General features: G+C 37.8%; 1 protein-coding gene and 1 non-coding gene across 2 annotated transcripts; one reads left to right on the forward strand and one right to left on the reverse strand.

Moving 5' to 3' along the window:
* Nucleotides 1–263: 263 nt before the first annotated feature.
* LOC107607415 (uncharacterized) lies at nucleotides 264–3782 on the reverse strand. Its single transcript, XM_088494840.1, has 4 exons — nucleotides 3571–3782; nucleotides 2753–3486; nucleotides 1779–1910; nucleotides 264–637 (listed from the first exon to the last, which is right to left on the reverse strand). The coding sequence occupies exons 1-4, from the start codon at nucleotides 3780–3782 to the stop codon at nucleotides 264–266; spliced, it is 1452 nt and encodes a 483-aa protein (XP_088350966.1).
* A 15143-nt stretch (nucleotides 3783–18925) lies between these two features.
* LOC148553580 (small nucleolar RNA R71) lies at nucleotides 18926–19032 on the forward strand. Its single transcript, XR_015893442.1, has one exon. It is a non-coding gene; the product is annotated as a small nucleolar RNA R71 (small nucleolar RNA).
* The last annotated feature ends 911 nt before the right edge of the window (nucleotides 19033–19943 follow it).

Here is a 19943-nt window from a genome sequence, read left to right on the forward strand (position 1 = left end):
ACCACAATAAGCAGCATAAACAAGAAGAAGTCTTATGGCTTCCATTTGGGCGACATAAGCAAAGGATTCATCAAAATCTATTCCCTCTTCTTGGCTGTATCCTTGTGCCACCAATCTTGCTTTATTTCTAGCAATGCTTCCATCCTCACCCAACTTGTTCCGAAATATCCACTTGGTGCCTGTCACTTTCTTGTCACATGGCTTTGGAACTAATATCCAAACTTTGTTCTTTTCAAACTCATGAAGCTCTTCCTCCATTGCTTTTACCCAGGATGGTCATCAAGAGCTTCCTTGATGTTTTGAGGCTCCATTTGAGAGAGAAAAGCAATGTTTGTTTCTTCATTTTCTTTTCTAGTGGAGGAATGAGTTTTGACACCTTGTGAAACATCCCCAATGACGAATTCGTAAGGATAGTTCTTGAGGAATCTCCACTTACGAGGTCTTGTGGACTTAGTAACAGAATCGATTACTGAGGGATTCAATGAACTTTTGGTTTCAGGATGATCACCAGATTCATGAGACAAAACAAAATTGTCTCCTACAGGATTTTCTGCAACTGCAGTTTCAGATTCATTTTGTTCAGAATTTTTACTCTCATGATTTTGGCCTTTTTCATCATCCTTTTGACCCTGGTTACCTGCATCACAATCTTCCAAAATTCTTCGAACCAATTTAGTGTCACAAAATGTAACATGTATGGACTCCTCAATTATTCTAGCATCTTGATGATTAACACTCATATGCCTTTGGATCAAAATTTTCCAAATTATCTTTGTTATTTTGAACAAAACATTTGCATCCAAAGATATGCAAGTAATTTAAGTTTGGTGGGTGACCTTTCCAAAGTTCATAATGTGTTTTCTTCAAAAATTTCCTTATGATGGTTGTATTCAAAATGTGGCAAGTTGTGTTAACTGCTTTAGTCCAAAGGAATTTTGGAACATTACTTTCACAAAGCATGGCTCTTGTCATTTCTTCAATACTTCTATTTCTTCTTTCCACAACACTAGTTTTTTGTGGTGTCCTTGGATAAAAGAATTTGTGTGATATCCTAAATTCCTCACAAAAAGATTCAAATAATTGATTTTAAAATTCAATTCCATGATCACTTCTTATTGAGGAGATCTTTAAATCCTTTTCATTTTGAACTTTCTTGCTAAAAGTTTCAAAAGCCAAAAAGGCTTCATTTTTGTGTGCAAGAAATAAAACCCAACCAAATCTAATGTAGTCATCCACTATTACTAAACCAACATGTTTACCACCTAAGCTCTGAGTTCTTGTTGGACCAAATAAATCAATATGTATCAATTCCAATGGTCTATTAGTGGAGATGTCTTCCTTTGATTTAAATGAATTCTTTGTTTGTTTTTCCATTTGACAAGCATCACAAGTGATGTCTTTGTCGAATTTTATCAAAGGAAGACCTCTTGCTAATTCTTTCTTAACAAGCTTGTTTATTTGAAACATGCTAGCATGGCCCAATCTCTTATGCCATAGCCAATTTTCAAATCCTTTAGAGTGAAAACAAGCTACATTTTGATCCTTTAGTTCATCAAGTGTAAGTCCATACACATTATCACAATACTTAGCAATAAACATTACATCATTGGTCTTTCCATTCACAACACAGTACTCCAATCTTTTGAAAGTCACCAATTAGCCCAGGTCACACAATTGACTTATACTCAAAAGATTATGCCTTAAACCATTAACCAAAAAGACATCACTAATGAAAGTAGAGTGATCATTACCTACTTTTCAAACAGTAACAATTTTACCTTTTCCATCATCTCCAAAGGTCACAAAACCTCCATCATAGTTGTTTAATTTGATGAAGAAAGTGGACCTTCCAGTCATGTGCCTAGAGCACCCACTATCCAAGTACCACATATCTTTCTTTTTCTTTGATGCTAGGCAAATTTGTATATGATTTCAATCAACCTTAGGTATCCAAATTAATTTGGATCCTTTGAAGTTAATCCACCTTGGTTGCCCAAGTGCATTAAAGTCACAAACAACATTGTAAGTTTGGTTTCCTACTTTTTTTTCAATGAAGCATTGTAAGTAAGAGTAACCAGTTTTCTTACAATTAAAGCAACTATTTCTTGATGCATGTTGCTGAAATTGATTTGAATTTCGATGCTAAAAATGATTAAGGACTTGAGTTTTTTTTATTTTTAGAAGATGTGCATTTCTTTTAACACAGTTATTTTTGTTGTTAATGTTCCTTTTTGTAAAGGCATTCAAACCATAATTTTTGAAAGTATTTAGGCCTTTTGAAGATGAGATTCTTTTTTGAAAAGATGGATTTTTGAAGGTAACCTCATTGGTTGAAATATAGCCCAGACCCGCCATGTTTGGTATCGGATCAGTTCTTGAAGATGATTCAATTTCCCCAAAACAAGAATTTTCAAATATCTCTTCATTGGTGGGAAGAAGTCCCAAACTAGATTTGTTGATAATTGATATTGTTTTTGAGGAAGAGGCCATGGATTTTGTGGAGTTATTAAAAACTGCATCATTTTTTGTCACATATCCTAAACCAGATTTTTCAAACGTCGATCTTTAATTTGCAAGTAGTTTGTCCAAGTTTCTTGAACCATGAGCAAACTTTGCTAAATTACTATTCAATCTCTTGATCATTTCATTTAATCTTTTGTTTTCAGCAATGAGCTCTTGAGAAGAATCCACAATGTGCTTTCCTTTTAGTTTTCAAGTTCAGATTTTAGAAATCTATTTTCTTCAATAATACCCAAAGCACATTTAGTTTCCTTCACCTTTTCTTTCAAAAAATCATTTTCATCTTTCAGCATTTCTTTTTCAGATTTGCACTTATTGTATTTGATCAACAATTTTTCAGAATTTAAAGTGAGATCATCTATGATAACACGTAGGTCATCAATGGACAAGTCATAGTAATTTACCTCATCAAGTTGATCTTCACCAGCCATGTAACAGATTTGAGCTTCGCATTCGGAGTCTTCTTTCTCATCCAAGTCGTTCTCAAGATCCTCCCAAGATGCTATGAGCACTCTTTTCTTTTCTTTCTTTCCTTTATCCTCCTTTTTTAGTTTCGGACAATTGTACTTGAGATGCCCAGCCTCCTTGTAATAGTGGCAAATCACTTTACTCATGTCTTTCTTGTACTCCTTTAAGCTTGAACCCTTGTACTTGCCTTTGTTCCTCATTAGCCTTCTAAGTCTCCTAGCAAAAAACACAAGTTCATCATCTGAAAAACTGCCACTGGACACACTTTCTTTTGATTCAACTCTTGACTTAAGGGCTATTCCCTTTTTCTTTGAGTCTGGGTTTGTGTTTGTGGTTTCATAGGGAAGGAGTTTCATTCTCAGCTCATCATAGGTTATGGGACTTAGGTTATTACTCTCAGCTAGGACAGTGGCCTTTGTTTCCCATTCCTTTGTGAGGCTTCTAAGGATTTTTCTCACTTGGGTTTGTTCCGAGTAGGTTGTACCCATAGCATCGAGGCTGTTGATTATGATTGAGAATCTCTCAAACATTTCATCAATACTTTCTCCATCCTTTATATTAAACATCTCGTATTTTTTTCACAGTATATCAATCCTTGTTTCTTTTACTTGCTTGGTGCCTTTGTGTGTAACCTGGAGTTTCTCCAAAATTTCTTTGGCTATCTTGTATCTTGACACCTTTCGATACTCTTCAAAACTAATAGCACAGTGTAGAAGGTTGATGGCTTTAACGTTCAGCTCCACTTTCTTCTTATCATCTGCATTCCATTCAGTTTCTTCTTTTGGAGTCACCATTCCATCAGCACTTGTTTTTGTTGGAATTTTGGGGCTGCTTACAACGATCTTCAATATGTTGTAATCAATGGATTGGATGAAGATTCGCTTCCTCTCTTTCCAGTAGGTATAGTTCTTCCCGTTGAAGAAGGGAGGCCTGTTGTTTGACTGGCCTTCAGTTAGAGTGTAGGCAACTGTGGTTGTGCCCAAGTTATTTGCCATTAGACCTTTGCTCCAAGCGGTGACTGATGAATGATTTTATACCGGTGTAGAATTTATCAATAAATCTAATCGTAGTATAGTCTAAACTGACACGTAATTCCACATCAAACAATCTAAAATCAATAACCGAGAGTATGACTCCCGAATCGTTCTCCCTAGGAGTGCTCTAAGATGTACGTTGTTGGTTAGAAAGTGTAGTGCTGTTTGGAGTTTCATACAAGAGAGGAACAAGCCAATAATGTGAATGAGAATCAAGCAATATAAAGGCCTTGGCTAGAAGTGAGGATTGGACTTCCCATCATCATCATCTCTATTAATTGTGATCACAATTAGTTATTGCTTCACTTAGTTAACCTCTAGTATTAAGGAAAGTCAAGTGAAAGTAATCAATTTGAGTTCACAAGTCCTAGTCTAACCATAGGGAAGTCTAACTTTAGTGACATTCAAACCAATTAGCAATCTCCAATTGATAATCAACAAAGGACATTGATAATTCAAGTGTCTCCAATATCTCAATCCCTAAGCCAAGTATGAAAAATCTACTCCATAGATAAAGTTGGCATTTTCTCAAACACTTGGAGAGCAAGAAAGAAAGGCATTGTAAAATTGAGAGTAAACTTGCAATCAAAGATATACCCTACAAGATATTAACAACAATCAACAATTGACAACTAGGAACATGAAATTACCTCAATGTATTAATGGAAATAGAAGTAACAACATCCAAAAGCTAAGATCCACAAGTAACTTGAACAACAAGAACTAAATTGAGAGTAGGAGAATCTAGATCTACAACTTGTAGTAATGTAGAATTCAATTGACAATAGATCTCACCAATGGATGCAAGAAAAATTCTAATTTGAGAAGCAAAACCCTACAGAGAAGCTAGAGTTTCTCTCTTTACAAAATGTAACTTCCAAAAACTAACTAGAAAATATCTAAAAAAGAGTGAATCAATCAGAATCCCCTCATCCCTTGGTCTTCTTATGGGTTTTGGCGCCATAATCAGTTCCAACTGGACCCTACAGCTTCTGTGAATTTGCTGGGCACGTCTTCACTTAAAAATCACGTGCGAGCCCTAATTGATGAGAATTTGCCGTGTCGGTCTAGAATTTCTCTAGTAGAAATAATAACTTCGTTGTAAGCATAGCTCCAAACAAACAAACAATTCTCAAATAAAAAATTTGAGTTGTCACATGTACAAACCCCAAATAAGAATTAACCAAAGTATTTAGACTTCGGATCGTCTCACGAGAATAGCAATGAAGTGGTCAATTATTAGCTATGAAGGGGTAAAAAGGGGGTTTGATTGATAAGAGGGCAATAATATAAATGGCAAGGAAAATAATTCAAACAAGCAATTAAATGAAGCAAGGTAAATGACTCTTGGCTAAGACTTAGGTAATTGAGATCACTATCCTTGTCAACAATTCAAGCATTGGTAATCATGCGGAACTGAGCTCATTAGGTCTATTCTCTAAAGCCTTAAGTACATAATATCTACTCCTAGGCTTGGAGTACGTCAAATGGCTTGATCAACATCAATCCATAAGTCCCAACCTAGCTACTAATTGACTTAGTAGTAGGTTAGAGTCAATGGTTATCAAATTGATCCACAAGGGTTCTAAAATTGCTAATTCAACAAAACCCAAGGACTCAAGATCACTCAATCCCATTAGCTTAAGCCAAAGGTCAATAGAACTACTCAAAAATTATAGGAGGCATTATATCAAACACCTAATGTGCAATAAAAGTAAACATCATAAATTGCTAAAATTAAGGAAAACCATGACTACCATAAACAAGAACTTAACAATAGCAAGCAAAATCAACATGAAAGAAACATCAACATTAATTTGCATTAATTGTAAACCAAATCCATCATGAGTTATAATAAAAAAAGAGAGCGAAATGAGAAATTAACATTACAACTAAAGAGATCAAGTCATAGACGTGAGAAATTATAAAAGAAGCAAGATGAAAGAAAGGAATTAAACATGGATCTACAACAATTTAATCTAACCCTAACCTAATTCTAGACAGAAGAGGGAGCTTCTCTCTCTAGAAAACTATCTAAAGGCTCATGTTGGCTAAACTAATTGCTCCCCCTTTGCTTGAACTTCAATTCTGCATGAAATACACTTAGAAACAAGTTGGATTTGGGCCTGGGCAGCTCAGAAATCGCCCGCAGCGTTTTGCCTTTAAGTGGGTTACGTGAGAGTATCGGCGCGTACGCGCCATGTGCGCGTGCGCGTTGATTTGCATATTTCTTCATCCGTGCGGACGCGGCATGTACGCGTGCGTGTCTCTATGTAATACCACTTTCGCGCGTGCGCGTCCTTATGTGAAATCACTTCTGCGCGTGCGTGCCTTGTATGCTTGCACGCCCATTGATGCATCACCAATCTTTGTTTCTTCATGCATTCTCCACTTTGTATGCTTTTTTCCTGATTTCTTCCGTCCAATACTTGCCTTATGAACCTGAAATCACTTAACAAACACATCAAGGAATCGAATGGAATTAAAGTGAATCAAAATCACCAATTTAAGGGCCTAAAAAGCATGTTTTTACACTTAAGCACAATTCAAGGGAGAATTACAAAACCATGCTATTTCATTGAATAAATGTGGAAAAAGGTGATAAAATTCCCCAAAATAAGCACAAGATAAACCATGAAATCGGGGTTTATCAAATCTCCCCACACTTAAACCAAGCATGTCCTCATGCTAAAATTAAGAAAGAAGCAAAGGGTATCAACATTTATTCAATGCAAACTAACTAACTGCAATCTATCTATATGTAACCTATTTACATGAATGCAATGGCTTAGTCAAAATAAATCAATATCCAAGAATACATATGCAAGCACAGGGGCTAAGGCATTAGCAATCAACGAAACCACAATTGGATTGAATCATTGAAAGATCTTACAAGCTTGCAAGAAAAGATGATCATGGGTGGAAACATGTAATTGAGCGATCGAACCCTCACCGGATATGTATCCACTCTAGGCACTCAAGTGTATGGGGTTGATTCACTCAATTCTCCCCTAATTAATCATGCTTTCCAAGATTTTTTTTTCATCCAACAATCAACAATTACTTTATGCATACATACAAATATCATGAGGGCTTTCCCATAGGTTGTAATGGGGCTAGGGTCAAGGTAGGATGCATATGGTTAAGTGAGCTAGAGATTTGAATCTTTGATTAACTTAAACTTCCCACCTAACCTATGACAACCTATACAATTCTAAACAAACCTAGCTATCCATTCTTCACTTTTTCACACACTCATGCATTTCCTTTAGATCACCACACACATGCATCGATCATTATTAAACTTTGAACCTTGGGGCATTTTTGTCCCCTTTTTATTGCAATTCTTTTTCTAATTTCAATATTTTTTTTGAAAGCTAAAATATATACAAGAACATCAATGCATATGGTTTACATATGATTAAAACATGAGTATATACCTAATTTCCAAGATTTTTCAACAAAAACATAAACACACTTTTATCTCTACCCAATGTAACCGACTTTCCCAAAATCTAATGATGAGCACTCTTACTAGCCTAAGTTAATCAAAGATCCAAACAAGAGACATTTATTATTTTTCACTTAGGCTTGTAATGTGCTATAATTAAGAGCAATTGGGTTAAGCATAGGCTCAAAATTGGTTAACAATGGAAGATAAAAGGTTAGCTATTTGGGTAAGTGAGCTATTTGAACAATGGCCTCAATTATGTAATTGCATGTATACATAGAATAATGGACATATAGAATTAAACAAATCAAATATTACAATCATAGAAAGAGAATGATGCACACAAGAATGAAAATAAGTTGCTATATGATGTAGCCACACAATTAGGCTCAAATCTCACATGCTTATGTTCTTTGCTCAAAACATGATCCACAAGGTGTATAATTTAAGCAAGTTCTAAAAAAAATTTCAACCAATTGGGGTGGTGCCTTAGAAATGAAATTCTTGGAAATTTTCATCATATTGACTAGGCTTATTCTAATGCAATGTTGTGATTTAGAAAATTTAAAAAAAAAATTTCTCTAGTTTACCCCTATTTCAATCAAAACACATTTCTTATACAAAAAGGGTCTACTAAGTTTTACAATCCAAAATATTTTTCTAATCACAATAAAAAACTAAGATGCAATATACCTATATATATAATAAAAGTGTGCAACAACCAAAATAAAGGTATCTACAATGACAAATATATACAGTAATCCCAAAATGATCTCAAAGATAAAGTGCAAAATAAAATAAGGCAGCAGAAATGATGAGGCGCAGAAGTTGGTGAATTAAAAATTATTAAAATAGTTACGTTGCAAGTATAGTTCTTAACTCACCAAAAATCTGCCTATCAATTTAGAAATATGTCACAGAGAGTTTAAATTAAAAACTACTGGGAGTTGGAGTCCCAGGTCATCTCCCAATGAGTTGCAGAAAAGTGTGCTATTTTATTAATCAGATGTTCCAAGAAGTTGAGTTAAGTAGAGGGAAAATTAAAAAGAGGAAATTTAAATAATATGAATAAAAGCCTTGACTGGGAGTTGATTAGTTGGAATCTATATTATCGATGGAACGATCTCGAGATTAATTTATAATTAATGGCTGTTCTGTTTAATTATCCTTTACTAGGTAAGGGAAAGTCAAACAAGTTGGAATGCTAGATCTGTTCACGAGTTGCAACCCACTTAGTTCAAAGGGATTGGTGTTAGTGATTAGATAACAATCCAACATTTAACCCAATTACAATTTTTCTTTCAATCCTTCCAACCCAAGAGTTCCTTTCAATCAACTCCCTATCAAGTGGGGGAACTACTCGCTCATTGTAAATAATAAATCCATAACACATGAAAGGGAATTAAAAGAAGACATGATTATTGGAATGGAAAAATAAATTAAAATGGAAGAAATAATCCTTGTATCAAATAATCATGAAAGTATTCAAATGACAAAATTGAACAAAGCAAAGAACATGGAAGAATAAAACCAAGTTAAGAGAACGAACTAGAATGATGAGGTCTTGATGAGGAAATAACTCTTCTCAATGTTCCAATGCTAAGATCAATTCCCAAAATTAAAATTCTAAAACCTAGAGAGAAAAACATAGAGGAGGAAAAACTAGATCTAAAACTATAAACTGTGTAGAATAAATGTTGTCTTTTGTTTCTGCATATTCTCTGGCTTTAGTCTGCTGTTCCGGGCCAAAAACTGGGTCGAAATAAGGTCCAAAATCGCCCCCAGCGAATTCTGCAGATTATGCAGATCGCACATGTCATGCGATCGCGTCATCCATGCGGACGCGTCATTCGCACTTTTCCTTGCCACGCGTTCGCGTCGTCCACGCTACCGCGTCGCCTGAGATTTTCCAATCCGCGCGGCCGCGTCACTGCGATTTGCTCTCCTTCGCGTGGTCGCGTGAGCCATGTGACCGCGTCACTTCTCGCTGGTTATCTCCTTACTTCTTGTGTTCCTTCCATTTTTGCTAGCTTCCTTTCCAATCTCCAACTCGTTCATGCCCTATAAAGTCTGAAACACTCAACACACAGATCACGGCATCGAATGGAATAAAGGAGAATTAAAAATACATAATTAAAGTCTCTAGGAGGCAGTTTTCAAACATGTTATAAATTCAGGAAGGAATTATAATTTCATGCTAATTTAATGAATAAGTGGGTAAGGATCATGATAAAACCACACAATTAAACACAATATAAACCATAAAATAGTGGTTTATCAACCTCCCCACACTTAAACATTTGCATGTCCTCATGCTTAATTGAAGGAGATAAGGAAATAAGTATGAACATGTAGAAACTCATGAAATGCAATGCAAGCCTATATATATATATATATATATATATATATATATATATATATATATATATATATATATATATATATATATATATATATATATATATATAAACATGTCGAAACTCATGAAATGCAATGCAAGCCTATATATATATATATAAATGCAACTATATGATTCTTGCTCACTTGATCAAAAGTAAATAAGCTCTTCAAAACAATTACAAATCAAATTCCACTAATTCTATCATTATACAATAAAACAGATAAAAGTGCTAGAAGATAGCTCATGAAAGTAGGGAACATGAAAATTCAAGCATTGAACCCTCACTGATAATGTATGTACGCTCTAATCTCTAGTGTATAGGGTAATCACTCTATCCTTCTCTAATCATGCTTTCTAACTTTTGTTCTTCTCCTAACCAATCAACAACAGTTAATATACCAATGCAAACATCATGAGGTCTTTTCAAGGTTGTAATGGGGTTAAGGTACAGGTAGGGGTATACATTTGGTCAAGTGAGCTAATAAATTGAATCTTTAATTAACCCAAGCTTCAACCCAACCTATATATTTTTAATGTAATCTTAAAGTTCATACCTAGCTACCCAAAATTCCCTTTTTCAATCCATACTCATGTGTCAACTTTATATTTGATTCTATCATATGTGCATTGATCTTTGAATTCTGAATTTAACATTGGGTTAATTTTTGTCCCCTTTATTTATTTATATAAATATAAATATATATATATATATATATATATATATATATATATATATATATATATATAGCTTATCAATGCACATAGATTTTTAATTCTTATAGTTTCACATGAGTAGGTATCCAAATTTCCATTAAATTCTCATGAGACATTCCCTTAACAACTTTTGTTCCCACAATTTCCCATACTTAACTAGCACACACAATTCTATCTTAAGCTAACCAAAGATTCAATTTGGAATATACAATTGTTTTTCAGCTTAAGGTTAGTAATGTGGTAAAATATAGAACAAATGGGATTTAAAGGCTCAAAGTGGTTAACAAAGGAAATTGAAAAGGGGTAGGCTTAATTTGGATAAGTGAGTTTAAACAAATAATGGCCTCAATCATGTGCAAGCATGTAAATATAATAAATATTGGACATATAAGATAAAACAAAATATAGATTACAATCATAGAGAAGTAAACACACAAGAATGAAATAATTATGGTTAAATAATGTAACCATGCATAAAGGCTCAAATCCTCACAGGTTGTGTGTTCTTTAGCTCAAATATCATGTTCCAAATACAACTCAAGCAAATTTATCAAAAAAAAATTTGAAAAATTAGTGAAATTTTGTTCCAAAGATAGAGTCTTAAAAGAAACTTAATGTCTTTTCAATCAAGTAGAACATGCATGCAACTATCTTAACCTATGCAATTTATTCTATTCTATAAAAGAAAGAAAATCTCACTAAAGTATCCTAATTATTGGTGCTGGGGAAAAGAAATTACTTCCGGAAGTCAGGTACCGACCGACCTCCCCACACTTAAGGCTTTGCACCGTCCTCGGTGCCGTCTGTCAGGAACAGGGGTGGGCTGGTGGCAGTGTCTCCACAGTCCCTGAAGTGGCTCCCTGTGCTGGTAAAAAAAGTGGAGTTCGGGGTATCTGAGTCCCTGAAGTGTCCCTTAAGTAGCTCCTTGAGGTGTTTGAATCGGCGCTCGTTACGGCACTCTCTCAACTTAGCTTTGTGTTCTTGCCGATCTAACCTTTCGATTATCTGATGGAGTAATTCATCAGTTGTAGGTGCTTGTGGTGTTGAAGAAGGATTATCTTCAACTGGAGCAGTAGGAAGACTTGTAGTGGCTGCTGGAAGTCTGAGGTATTTCCCGTTAAGGACATACTGATCATCCCGTGGAAGCACGGCTTTGGTGTCCCCAGCTCTGTAGGAGACTCCGGCTACTGAGACAAGATCTGAGACTAAGGTAGGGAAAGGTAAGTTGCCCGCAATTTGTACGTGTCCCATAGCATTCCGGATATGTCTTGAGATATTCAGAGGTTGGTCTGTAAGGATGCACCATAGTAGAACGGCCATGTCTGCAGTGAAGGAGGACTCATGAGTGCTCGGAAAGATGTAATGGGACATGATCTGTGCCCATACATGAGCCTCCAAGGTAAGCGCTGAAGCCAAGATTCTCTTAGGGCGGGTACGGTGGTATCTGTAGATCCAACGGCTGCTAGGTAATGCGATAACTTCGAGAACAGAGTCCCAGTCAAATTGGTACCTCTGGCGCTTAAGTGCGGCTTCTTGGAAGGCGTCCATTCCTTCTGGAATAGGGGGAAGACTCAGAGCTTACTAAATGGCCTCTTCTGTGATAGGGACTTGCTTCTGCCGGACATAAACAGACTGCAGGGTTGGCATGTAGAAGTTAGAGTAGAACTCAACTACCCAAGAAAGATTGACCTGCCTCGGCTGTCTCCGTAGGAAATCCCATTGTCTTCATTCAATTTGCGGCTCAACAAAGGTAGCAATGTTGGACGGGAGTATAAGAAGGTATTCATTGTTATAGTTTCTTTCTGCCAGGATAGGGAACATCTGCTCACAGTAGCGATTGGGAAATCACGCAGTGTCCTTTGCTGGGAAGGCTTTCTCCTTTTTATCAACCTTTATTATCCTCTTAACTCTTTTTGTTGAGGGCTTGACTGCGGTTGAAGAGGGCTCTGCCACTAATGCTCTTTTAGTTCCTCTTCTTACTGGTGGTTTGGAAGTAGCTTTCTCTTTTCCTTTCTTGGTGGCCATCCTGAAAGAAGGGAAGAGAAAGTAAATTAAATTCAAAAAGATATACAGCAAGGAAGGAAACGGAAAAGAGGGTGATGGATGCACATTAAGATATACTGACATTATCACATGCTCGCGAGTACATGTGAAAAGCCAACAATGGGAAATAGCTAGTGCATGTAAAGACAAGTGAATGCAAGGTGTTTATTGGCATGCTGGCAAAGGGCATGAGTAGCATAGACCAAGCAATACTTTGTAACAAACCATCACATTTGTATTGACAATTAAATTCAATTAAAATAATAGTAAAGGAAAGTTGTGAAAAGCAAGCATTGAATAGTATAACAACATAGAGAAGTACATAATGCCATTTGAGCTTTTCCACAAACATATAGAATGCATGGTGAAAAAGGTATAGAAAATATGAAGGGGAACATGCAAGCAATCCCTTAAATAGAATAAAAATAATTGTCAAACAATTTGCAACAATCCACAAGCATATAATGAGGGATGATGACTAAAAAATTTCTGACACCATGTAAAAAAGAAAAGAAAAAAGAAGGAAAATATGAATAGTGAAAAGAAAAAGAAAAGAAAAGAAGATACATATAAAATAATAAGAATGATGGAAAAAGAAGGAGGGAAGAAGAAAATAAAACCTTGTTAATAGAGGTGAGAGAGATAGAGAGTAAAAGGTGAGATGGAAGGGGGAAGGAAGAAATAAGGGGGGGGGGGAAAGAAAAACTAGGATTTGGAGGAGAGAAAGATAAGATATGTGGTAATTTTTGGTTGAGCTGTGCGGCGCACGCAACGCGGCCGCGTGAGGCACGCGTTTGCATGAATGCGCTTCAAGTAAGGTGACGCGATCGCGTCGGTTACGCGGTTGCGTGACCCATATTATGCTTATGGCGCGAGTGCAGCCTCGCACCAGCACAACTCTCTGTTCAAATTAATTTAGTTGCCAAAATTAGGGTGGCGCGATCGCGTGGGTCACGCGATCGCGTGAGTGTGCGTCTGAAAATGGATGACGCGGCCGCGTCGGCGACGCGGTCGCGTGATAAGGATTGTGCCTCCAGCACCAATCCAGCATCACTCTCGCACAATATTTCATTGTTCACCCTTTTACGTCGAAAACTCAGGGCACGCGGCCGCGTGGGGCATGCAGTCGCGTGGGAGGCCATGATTCCCATGCGACGTGAACGCATCAGCGACGCGGTCGCGTGGGTTGATTTGTGCCATTGGCACGCCTCCAGCCACACTCCAGCGTAACTTTCTGTTCATTTTTATTTTTCTTTACTCTCCCTGTGATGCGGACGCGTCGCTGATGCGATCGCGTCGTGTAGCGAAATTTTTTTTTTTACGTGTAAATGTAGATGCACGAAAGTACTACGAAAGAGAAGAGTTATTGAATAGGAAAAACTAAAAATAAAGAAAAGAACGATCATACCTTGGTGGGTTGTCTCCCACCTAGCACTTTGCTTTAACGTCCGTAAGTTGGACGCTCCACTAGCTCAATATTCTGCTATGTGGGGATCTTCCAAGAGGAAGATCTTAAGCTCCTTGTTTCTCTGTACCTTCTCGCCATGGTATAGCTTCAGGCGTTGTCCATTAACCTTAATAAGTTTAGAGCTTGAAGGATGGCTTAGGTGATAAACTCCGTACGGTTCGGCCTTCTCTACTCTGTATGGACCTTCCCATCGTGATCTCAACTTGCCTGGCATGAGCCTTAGTCGAGATTTGTAAAGGAGGACTAAATCCCCAGGTTGGAACTCCTTCTTCTTGATGTTTTGATCATGTACAGCCTTCATCTTTTCCTTGTATATTCTGGAGTTTTCATAAGCTTCTAGGCGAAGGCTCTCCAGTTCCTGCAGTTGCAACTTCCTTTCAGCTCCGGCTTTTTCAATTCCCGTGTTGCACTCCTTAACTGCCCAAAAAGCTCTGTGTTCTACTTCAACTGGGAGATGACAAGCTTTTCCATAAACCAAGCGGAAAGGGCTCATCCCAATGGGTGTCTTGTATGCTATTCTATATGCCCAGAGTGCATCTTGTAGCCTGGTGCTCCAGTCTTTTCTATGAGGCTTTACTGTCTTTTGCAAGATACACTTAATTTCTCTGTTTGACACCTCGGCTTGCCCATTAGTTTGGGGATGGTAAGCTGTTGCAACTTTATGAATTATCCCATGCTTCTTCATTAATCATGTCAGTCTCCTGTTACAAAAATGGGTGCCTTGATTGCTCACGATTGCTCGTGGTGATCCGAAGCGACATATAATATGGTTTCTCACAAAGGAAACAACAGTGTTAGCATCATCAGTGCGGGTAGGAATTGCTTCCACCCATTTGGAAACATAATCCACAGCTAACAATATATAAAAATATCCATTAGAATTTGGAAATGGACCCATGAAGTCAATGCCCCAAACATCAAAAATTTCACAGAAAAGCATAATTTGTTGAGGTATCTCATCCCTCCCGGATATATTACCAAATTTCTGGCATGGGAGACAAGATTTACAAAACTCGGCAGCGTCTCTAAAAAGAGTAGGCCACCAGAATCCACAGTCTAAGATCTTTCTAGCTGTTCTTTGAGGGCCAAAATGTCCTCCACTCTCAGATGAGTGACAAGCCTCTAAAATGGACTGGAATTCTGATTGAGGTACACAACGTCTAATTACTTGATCAGCACCATATTTCCATAAATATGGGTCATCCCATATATAATATTTAGACTCGCTTTTCAGCTTGTCTCTTTGATGCTTAGAAAAATTTGGAGGAAATGTGCGGCTAACTAAATAATTAGCAACAGGTGCATACCAAGGGACTACCTCAGATACTGCTTGCAGGTTATCAAAAGGAAAATTATCATCTATAGGAGTAGAATCATCCTTAATATGCTCAAGGCGACTCAGGTGATCTGCCACTAAATTTTGATTACCACTCATATCCTTTATTTCTAAATCAAATTCTTGTAACAGCAGTATCCAACGTATAAGTCTTGGTTTGGACTCCTCTTTAGCTAATAGATACTTTAAAGCTGCATGGTCCAAATACACTACTACTCTAGTACCAAGTAAATAAGCCCGAAATTTATCCGGAGCAAAAACAATAGCAAGAAGCTCTTTCTCAGTAGTAGTATAATTGGACTGGGCAGTGTCTAAAGTCTTAGACGCATAAGCAATAACGAAAGGATCCTTACTTTCATACTGAGCCAGCGCTGCTCCTACTGCATGATTGGAAGCATCACACATGATTTCAAACGGCTGGCTCCAGTCTGGTCCTCTCACAATTGGAGCTTGAGTCAGAGCAGTCTTCAGCTTATCAAACGCTTGTTTGCAATCCTCACTGAACTCGAACTCAATATCCTTCTGCAGTAATCTGGATAAGGGAAGTGCGACCTTACTAAAGTCCTTAATAAATCTCCTGTAAAAACCTGCATGGCCAAGGAACAAACAGACTTCCCTCACAGAAGAGGGGTAAGGTAGACTAGAAATAACATTCACCTTTGCTGGGTCTACAGAAATGCCATTATTGGATACCACATGTCCTAATACAATCCCTTGTTTTACCATAAAGTGACATTTTTTGAACTTCAATACAAGGTTTGTATTAACACATCTATCTAATACTCTAGATAATCCATCTAAGCAAAGGCTAAAAGAATCACCATAAACGCTAAAATCGTCCATAAAAACTTCCATATAGTCCTCAATAAGATCGAAGAAAAAACTCATCATGCACCTTAGGAAAGTAGCTGGTGCATTGCACAAGCCAAAGGGCATTCTCTTGTAAGCATAAGTCCCAAAAGGACATGTAAAAGTAGTCTTTTCCTGATCCTCAGGAGCTATATGAATCTGGAAATAACCTGTGTAACCATCTAAAAAGCAATAATGTGATTTACCTGACAGGCGATTCAGCATTTGATCAATGAATGGAAGTGGGTAGTGATCCTTACGGGTAGCTTAGTTGAGACGCCTGTAATCAATGCAGACTCTCCAAACATTCTGAACTCTAGTTGCTATGAGCTCTCCATACTCATTCTTGGGCACCACTTGTACTGGGCTTACCCATTCACTGTCTGAAATGGGATATATGATACCGGCTTCCAATAGTCTGGTCACTTCCTTTTTGACAACTTCCAAGATGGTGGGATTCAATGTTCTTTGAGGTTGACGGACAGGTCTTGCTCCCTCTTCTAAAAATATTCTGTGCTCACATACTTGAGGGTTGATGCCTACTATGTCTGCCAAGCTCCACCCAATTGCCTTCTTATGCTTCCTCAGCACATCAAGTAACTGCTCTTCTTGTTGAGAAGTAAGTTCCCTTGCAATGATAACGGGAAACCTCTGCTCATCTTCAAGATAAGCATATTTGAGATGTGGAAGGAGGGGTTTCAATTCTAACTTTTGATCATGGGCAGGCTCTAGATTATTTGGAGCTTGTGAAAATGGCGAAGTGCCCTCATTGTCAGTTAAAAGGGTCCCCACACTTGGACTTTTTCCAGTGTGTCTCTCTTCAAACTCTTCCTTGTGAACTTCAGCTACACTTTCATCTATGACATCACACTGGAAGATAGAATAATCTTCTGGGGGGTTGTCAATGATTCCATTCAGATTGAAGATTACTATGCGGCCATCTATTTCAAAGGAGTATGTTCCTGAAAAAGCATCCAATTTGAATTTTGATGTCTTCAGGAATGGTCTTCCAAGTAGGATTGATGATGGCTTATCTGAATTATTATGGGACATCTCCAAGATATAAAAATCAGTGGGAAATGTAAGCCCCTTAATTTTCACCAAAACATCTTCAGCAACTCCAGCCACTGTAATAATGCTTTTATCTGCTAACACAAAACGAGCTGCCGACCTTTTTAAGGGAGGGAGCCTCAAAATATCATATATAGACAAAGGCATTATACTGACACATGCTCCTAAATCACACATGCAATCATAAATTACTACACCACCAATAGTACAGCTAACTATACAAGGACCTGGATCACTACATTTTTCAGGTAATCCTCCCATTAAAGCAGATATAGAACTACCCAAACGAATAGTTTCTAATTCATTAATTTTGTCTTTATAGATACATAAGTCTTTTAGAAACTTTGCATATTTAGGTACCTGCTGAATAACATCAAAAAGAGGAACAATTACCTCAACCTTTTTGAATATTTCTACCATTTTGGGGTCAGGTTCCAGCTGCTTCCTGGGCTTCCTTGCAAGTTGTGGAAATGGAATAGGAGTGGTGTCTTCTGTGGTGTCTGTGCCTTTTGGTGCTTCCTCCTGTGGTTGAGCTATTTCTTCTTCAGCTATGTCCTGTATGTCCTCTTCCTCTTCAACATCTTCTATTTCTACTACCTCTTCAGCTGAGGTGTGTTCTGGTGGGCTTGGTTCTTCCTGACTCCTCTCCTGCAGTGTGGTTCCAGACCTTAGGGTGATGGCATTAATGCCTCCCTTTGGATTGGGTAATGGTTGAGAGGGGATTCTAGTGGAGCTTGAAGGTTGGTTACTGGAATTTTGCGTTGATCCAAGCTGTGACATAAGAGCTTGCAAAGTAGAGGTGAGACCATTCAGACTGGCGTTAATACTATTCATGTTATTTTCCATGGTCTGTTGTCTTCGCTCAAAAGATTGTAGTAGCTCTTCATTAGGAGATAAAGAAGAATGAGTAAATTGAGATGTCTGCTGTTGATTGTTCTGTGGTCCTTGGTTTTGCCTCAGGTGAGGTGCTCTGTAAGGTTGATTCTACTACCTGTTGTTGTTATTATTCCACCTCTGATTTCCCTGATTATCTCTGCCTCCTCTGTTATTGTTGTCCCTCCAATTCTGGTTAGAATTGTCCTGCCATCCATGGTTATTATTTCCACTTTGATTGTACCCTTGGTTGGGGTGGTCATAGCAGTTATGAGTGGATGCCACCATGTTGTCTTCTTGTTGGAGCTGCGGGCATTCATCAGTGTAATGGCTATAATCAGCACAGATTCCGAAAATTCTTTGTAGGACTAGTTGTTGGTTTTGCTGTGGTGGAGGAGGTTGAGCTTGCTGAGCTTGTTGTTGATTCAATTGCATCTGCTTCAGCAAGTTAGTCATCTCACATATACTCTGAGCTAGAGCAGCAGTCTCTCTATTAGAGGATACTTCTGCAACGGCTTTCGAACGGCCTTGCTTTTGCCTGTGGTTCCTAGTGGATTCAGCTAAAACACTGATCAATTGCCAAGCCTCATCAGTGGTCTTGTACTTCTTCATAGACCCATTGCTTGCACTTTCCAATGTGGTCTTATCTTGGGGCCTCATGCCCTGTGTGATATAGCTAAGTAACACTATCTTGTCAATCCTGTGGTGGGGGTATGCTTCCAGAAGATTATTGAAGCGCTCCCAGTATTCAAAGAGAGTCTCATTGTCATCCTGAACAATTTTGGAAATATCCTTACTCAGTTTATCAGTAACTTTAGGTGGAAAGAATTTCTCCAAAAACTCCTTTTTAAGTGTATCCCAGTTGGATACATTTACCAGAGGTTGAGTGTAGTACCACTCTCTTGCTTTTCCCTCGAGAGAAAACGGAAAAGCTTTCAGCAAAATTGAAGTTTCATCAGTACCATCACGCCTGACAGTAGAACAGGCTGCCTGGAAATCTCTCAATTGCTTGATAGGCTCTTGAGCAGGTAGGCCATGAAACTTGGGCATCAAGTTTAGCAGTGCGGTCTTTATTTCAAAATTTGTAGCTACTGCTGGATGATGCGCTTGAAACGGTTGCATTGTAAAATCAGGGGCTCCTTCCTCCTAGATGGTAACTCTCCTAGCTGCCATGTCTTCTGCACGTAAAACAACCGAATCAGTAGAACGGGGGCTGGTTTCTTCCTTAAGTTCACTTTCAAATCTGCCCTCAGAGCGGACTAACCGATGCTGTTCTCGCCTTATTCGTGAAATAGTCCTTTCAATTTCAGGATCGAATATTAGCAAGCACGAATCAGGAAGTGAACGCGTCATTTGACGGAAGAAACATGCAGCTCATAGTAGCAAAATAAAATAAAATGCAAATAAATAAATTTTAATTAATAACTTTAGCACTCTATTGCAACTCCCCGGCAACGGCGCCAAAAATTGATGAGGCGCAGAATTTGGTGAATTAAAAATTATTAAAATAGTTACGTTGCAAGTATAGTTCTTAACTCACCAAAAATCGGCCTATCAATTTAGAAATATGTCACAGAGAGTTTAAATTAAAAATTACTGGGAGTTGGAGTCCCAGGTCGTCTCCCAACGAGTTGCAGAAAAGTGTGCTATTTTATTAATCAGATGTGCCAAGAAGTTGAGTTAAGTAGAGGGAAAATTAAAAAGAGGAAATTTAA

Source organism: Arachis ipaensis, chromosome B7 (assembly GCF_059453495.1).
Source record: "Arachis ipaensis isolate K30076 ecotype BB chromosome B7, ASM5945349v1, whole genome shotgun sequence".
NCBI classification, from domain to species: Eukaryota; Viridiplantae; Streptophyta; class Magnoliopsida; order Fabales; family Fabaceae; genus Arachis; species Arachis ipaensis.

Coding starts and splice junctions, on each gene's coding strand:
- LOC107607415 (XM_088494840.1), bottom strand. CDS start 3,782: ATGGTGACTCCAAAAGAAGAAACTGAATGGAATGCAGATGATAAGAAG. Junction 1,911..2,752: donor GGAAACTAAATGTGCTTTGG/GTATTATTGAAG, acceptor AAATTTGCCTAG/CATCAAAGAAAAAGAAAGAT. Junction 638..1,778: donor CTTTGGAGATGATGGAAAAG/GTAAAATTGTTA, acceptor ATTGTGATGCAG/GTAACCAGGGTCAAAAGGAT.